Source organism: Marmota marmota, unplaced genomic scaffold (assembly GCF_001458135.2).
Source record: "Marmota marmota marmota unplaced genomic scaffold, marMar, whole genome shotgun sequence".
NCBI lineage: Eukaryota > Metazoa > Chordata > Mammalia > Rodentia > Sciuridae > Marmota > Marmota marmota.
In genome coordinates, this window is record NW_025999913.1 from 2,953,379 (window position 1) to 2,958,849 (window position 5,471).

General features: G+C 51.2%; 1 protein-coding gene across 1 annotated transcript in view; it reads right to left on the reverse strand.

Moving 5' to 3' along the window:
* Positions 1-3,515, reverse strand: part of Nrn1 (neuritin 1) — a 9,081-nt gene extending 5,566 nt beyond the window's left edge. Inside the window, exon 1 of the mRNA XM_015494196.2 lies at positions 3,227-3,515. Coding sequence (XP_015349682.1) covers positions 3,227-3,281 — 55 coding nt within the window. The 5' untranslated portion in view covers positions 3,282-3,515. The remainder of the gene's footprint in view (positions 1-3,226) is intronic.
* Positions 3,516-5,471: the final 1,956 nt, after the last annotated feature.

Consider the following 5,471-nt stretch of genomic DNA (forward strand, 5'->3'; position numbering starts at 1 on the left):
GCCATGGTGTGTACAGGGATGGGGCTGGGGGGGACGGGGGGGGGGGGGAGACGGGATGCAAGATGGGGCGGCTGGAGAAAAGGAGGAGAAAACCCGGGCGGCACCGAGTTCCTTGCTCCTGGACTCAAGTCCACCAAACCCCGAGGCTCCGGACCAGAAACAGGCTCCAGGCCTGCGGGCGCTGCGGTGGCCATTTCTTTCCACCCTAAGGCCAACGAAACCAGCCCGAGACTGGATCCCTAGCGGCCAATAGCACTTGGGGCTCCAGGAAAGCGCTAGAGAAGCCCAAATCTGCGCGGTTGGGGCGGGGAGAATGTAGGGTGGCTCTTAGACTCGGCCTCTAGCTCCCAGGATTCGGTGCGCAAGCCTCCTCCGCAGTGTCCTGGCCGCTGCCGCTCGCGTGTGAATGTGTCCCGGGAGGACCGTGCACCTCTCCCCCCGAGCACACACTCCCCCACGCATCCTCTTGTACCCGAGCGCTAGGCCAGACGCAGACCAGGGGGAAGGTGATCGAACCCGCAGCAACCTCCGAGAGCTCACGGTGTACAAATTGCTGCAGGAAGAGCGAGGCGGGTCTTGCGTTTTATAATCCGGAACGGGAAATGCTGGGGAAGGGACCAGGGTTAACTTCGACCTCAGCTGGGGCAGATGCGTAAACCTTCAGAAACCTCCACAAAAATTAAATGCCCTTCCTTGCGACTACAATAATAGCAAATGGAACACTGACAGTATCTCATGAACAAATGAATATTTGTGATAATAAAACTCAAAGTGGAATCAACCCTATGCATCATCCTCTACTACGTTACGCACAGCGCTGCAGCCAAGAAACAAAATACAGACCACCCTCCCCCTCTGTCCCAGGTCTCTCCTCACCCCTTACCTCCACCCCTAAAAATTCGGTGTCGAAAAAGAGGCCCCTAAGACACACTGACAATTTTTAAAACGGGAACTGGGGCTCGCTGGGGGCGGGAAGCGTTCTGTCACGTTATCTTTCTAGGCGCTGCTATAGAGAAGACCCTGCAAACCGCGCATGTGTGAGTGTGTAAAATAAGAAGTCGTGAAATTTTCTGTATTTTGCAACTTTGACTCCTTGGGCTCTAGCCAGCACCAGGAGGCCAGAGCCTGTGCATGGGACAGATTTTGCAGGTGCACGCGACCCTAGTAGGTCGAAGCCCGTGTCCCTTGCAGTCCTTTCTGAACCCGGTTTCTGCAAGTTTGGGCAGGCGACTCGGGCTCCTTCTCTGTCCTCCTTTGCGTCCCTGTCTTGTGCGGTTTCCATTCGTTCATTCATTCGTTCGACCTCTCATTCATTCCAAACTTCCTCCCACCGCATCTTCATTCGTTCACCACTCTCTCCTCTTCTCCGCCCCTCCCCAACCCCCACTTTTCTTGCCAAATGTCAGTGATTTGGGACAGCTCCCAGGCATGAATTAATAAAGACTGAGGCTCTGGTGCAGGAAAGGGCAGACATTAGGGGAAAAAAAATACGTTCAATTTCAACTCCAAAGCCAACAAGCGGTCATTTTCAGTCTGAGGGTCATGTGTTCAAAACACATCCCTCATGCACAACTGCTTTTTAAATTTTTTTTTAAATCCTCAAAGTAAGGTTATTTCCCACTGAGAAAACAGCACAAACCTTCTTGGATTAAAACCCCTGTCTCAAAAACAATTACCTCTCCTATTCCCTAAAAATTCTCCAGCTAATTGCAAAATGCCACATACAGTTATTTGCAACATTTAAGGGATTTGCTGCCTTTAGAAATGTTCTTTATTTATTGCAGCTCTTTGAACTAATGTCAAACATTCAAATCAACCAGACTGGAAGCATTAAGTCATTCCTTAGAATTAAAGGAAAACAGCAACATCCTGCATGCACACACACACTAACATCCTATAATGTTCTTGGGGGAAAAAACAAAACAAAACAAACAACCAGATCTCTCAAAATCATGTTAGGTGCATAAAATCCCATTGCAAAGAATCAATTTTAATGTCCAGAGAACCCCAAATTCTGTGTCCTCCACATTTCTCATACAGAAAAATTGTTTTGTATTCTTTCTCTTTCCCCAAACCAATTCCCTAAAGCAGCCCCCACCAAAATACTGCAAGGATTTGTCTGCAAAGAAGAATGCTACAGCCTGAATTCATAGGAGATAACAATTCCCTCCATCTCCAAAAAAACCCGTTTGAAGAGTTTCTATTTTTTCTCTTGTCCATTCTATTAATAACCTGCTTCACTTTCACTTTTAGGCCATGTTAATTAATGTTCTGAACCGGCATCAAAAAGGAATTTTTCTAATGCCTGCTCCCATAATGTTTTCTGCATTCTGGATGGGAAAAAAATGTAAACTTTAAAAAGCCCCATGACAGTGTAACTACCAACTCAACATTCCTTAACATAAAATGGTGACTCAATAAATCCGTCCACAATCAACCCCAAACAAACAAAAATAACAAACACCCGACATGACATATTGCAAACACTTCTTAACCATTTCCTATGTACAAAATGCAGACAGTGTTGGATAAAGTAACAGGCAAACGTGTCTCAAAAAGTATATTCACGTATATTTGGCTCAGTTTACCCTCCTCAATGGTAAGCATAATAAAATATGTGATCTAGAGTTCCTGGTCCTTCTCGATTTGCTTCTGAACCGAGTCTGCGGTGCCCAGTGTAAATGCTGCAGCTAGGATATGGGGGGAGGGGGCGGGAGAATGACAAAGTTCTAAATGCAGCAGTTTGAGCGGAGCCCTGGAATATCTTCGCTTTCTGCACATAAAACTTTCCAGCCCTATCTGGCTAGCCATCTTTTTTCCTGAATTCACCTTTCGACCCTTCAAAAATAGTATCTTGCAGTATCGCAGGGGCCGATGCATTGCCCCAGAGCGCACCGAACCGGGTCTAGCCCCAGATAGGAAAGCAAACATGGATGGGCGCTTTGGAGGAAAACGGCGAGGGGGACGGTGGACCTCCTCTGGAAAAACCACCGGCCGACCAGCCGCACAATTTTCCTGAAGAACGTTTGGAGTATCTTTTTCTTTAGAAAAATTCAACCCGGGACGCCCAAGTCCTCGGGAGCCAACACCACCCCCTCGGGGTTTTGCAGGTTTCTCTGCACCCCGGGGTGGCTGCAGGGCCAGCCGGTCCGCGCGTCCGCCCCTCTGGCCGGGACTGGTTGTCTCCGGCCGCCCGCTGAGAGAGCCGGTCCGGGCGGCCACTTACCTATTTGCACCGCGAGGATCAGTGAAATGTATCTGCCGTTCAACTTAAGTCCCATCCTACGTTTAGTCAAACCATTTGCGACCGCAGACCTTTAAATAGTTAGTTTAGAGAACGCGGGGGAAAGCTGGAAAATAGGCATTGCCAACAAGTTCCGGGAGCGACCGAGACTTTATGCACGGGGAAGGCAGAGGGAGGAGAGAAAGAGAGGGAGCGAGGAAGAGACCGAAAGAGAGAGAGGTGGAGAGAGAGAGAGAGGGAGAGAGAGAGGGAGAGAGAAAGAGAGAGAGAGAGAGAGAGAGAGAGAGAGAGAGAGAGAGAGAGAGAGGAAGAGCTGGGAATGGTTCACTCCATTAGGAGGGGGCGGAGGAAGTACAGCCTCACGCCCACGAGCAGGCCTGACGTGGGGGATGACACGGAACGATTTTTTTTTTTTAATATAGACACCTTGGTAGAGAATCGCCATTTATAGTCATCAGAAGCTCAAATTAATCAGATATCTCCAATTAATGTGCGATCCGAACGAAATCTTGTCTCCTGGGGGTGACCGCTTCCCCCATCCCAGCGACCGCCCCCGCCTCCTCCTGGTTTGCTGGGCCCCTCCAACCCCGCCCCCTCCCTGCGCAGAATGGGGGCTCCCTCTCCCCTCCCCGCCTGGAGCCGGGGAGTCCTGGCGCGCCCACTCGATTGTTTCAACCTGCTCCCCCTCCTGCAGCAGCTACAGTGAATCCAGCCCTCTTCCTACGAAGCAGCAGCGAGGTTTAAAGGAGCTCAAGCCGGAGAGGGAAAAGCGGCTAAGCCAACTCTATGAATTCAAAAGCCCCCAGTTGGCCTCCCGCCCCCTTGCACTTGCCTACCCTCTTTTTTCTCCAACCCTGCAGCTGAGCTCTGGGCGCAGCTTGGAGCGCGTGAGCACACAGCTCGGCCCCCGGCACGAGCATACACTCACACACATGCGCCCACACACACTACACGCGAGCGCGCGCGCACACGCCCAGGCCCCAGGGGTTTGGGCCGCACACGTGGGACCCCCGAAATATACACAGCGTGCCCTCTGGATTTCACCTCTCACAAGACCCCCCTGGGCAAAAGGCTGCTTCACAAGACACCGCGGACACCTATATTTGGGGGGGAGGCAGGACACCGGGAAAGAGCCTCTGCTGACAATTTTTCGGATACTAGTGATTTACAAACTCTAAGCGCTTTAGGAAATTTCCAAGGCAAGCGCTAGTGTGCATTCCTGTTTCTGATCTTGATGCGTTTCTTGGGGTTGGGTCCCACTCACACGTACACACACGCACACACGTACATCACGTACGCACACGCACACCCGGACCCGTATACACCTGCACTGTCTTTTGAAGATCCCGCACAGACCCTATGTAGACGCAGCCTACTTAATCTGCAACGAAATGGTTCTGCAGTTGCATTTGTGCAAAATGCTGCAGAAGACACACTCAGTCGAGGATGAAAAATAGTTATTTCCTTTCTAAACGCTGTTAAGCTTTGGGTTTCTTTTTACTTCTTTTTCTGCGCTGTCTCCCACTCCCAATTCCTTCACCAAAGCTTAAAATTCTAATTTCTTTGATGAAATACTACAGAAGGCATCGAATAACTTTTCCCTTAAGCCTGGGGCGGGGGGCGGGGAGAAAACGATTCCCCCACATTTTGCATATGAGAGAATGTCAAGCTATGAAATAAGGTAGAAATGCAAACGAATTAAGGGGATATGGCATGAAATTTGTCTCTCCAGTCAGTGTGCCACTTGCATGCCCATCTTGGCTTCCCCATACACAGTCATTTGGAGATGCACAGACAGAGAAAGGGAGAGAAAGGTGCAAAATAAGGAGAGGGGGGCGGTGGGACAGGCTGTGAAGGGTGAGGGGCTGACGCGAGAGCCGCAGGGATTCTGATTGCAGCACTTGGTTCAGCGGAGAGCCTGCTCTGGTTGGCGGCTTCCCGCGTGAGGGGAAAACCACAGACCCCTAGGTAGCAGCCCAGGTCCTGGGGGTGGAGCCGCGGAGATACATTGCCCCGCCCCTGCTGATGTCACCGGCCGGCGGGCGGGGCGGCAGGGGGGCTCGCCTTTCCGGCGTCCCAGGGCGCCGTGGTGGCACCGGTGTTTCCTTTCCCTGCTTGCTCCAAGGCTCCGGGAAGAGCTGGAAAAAAATAAATAAATAAATTTAAAAAATGGGCGTGTAAGGGGCGGGCCGCGGACTGGTGGCGAGAGGGGGGCGTCCCTCGGACC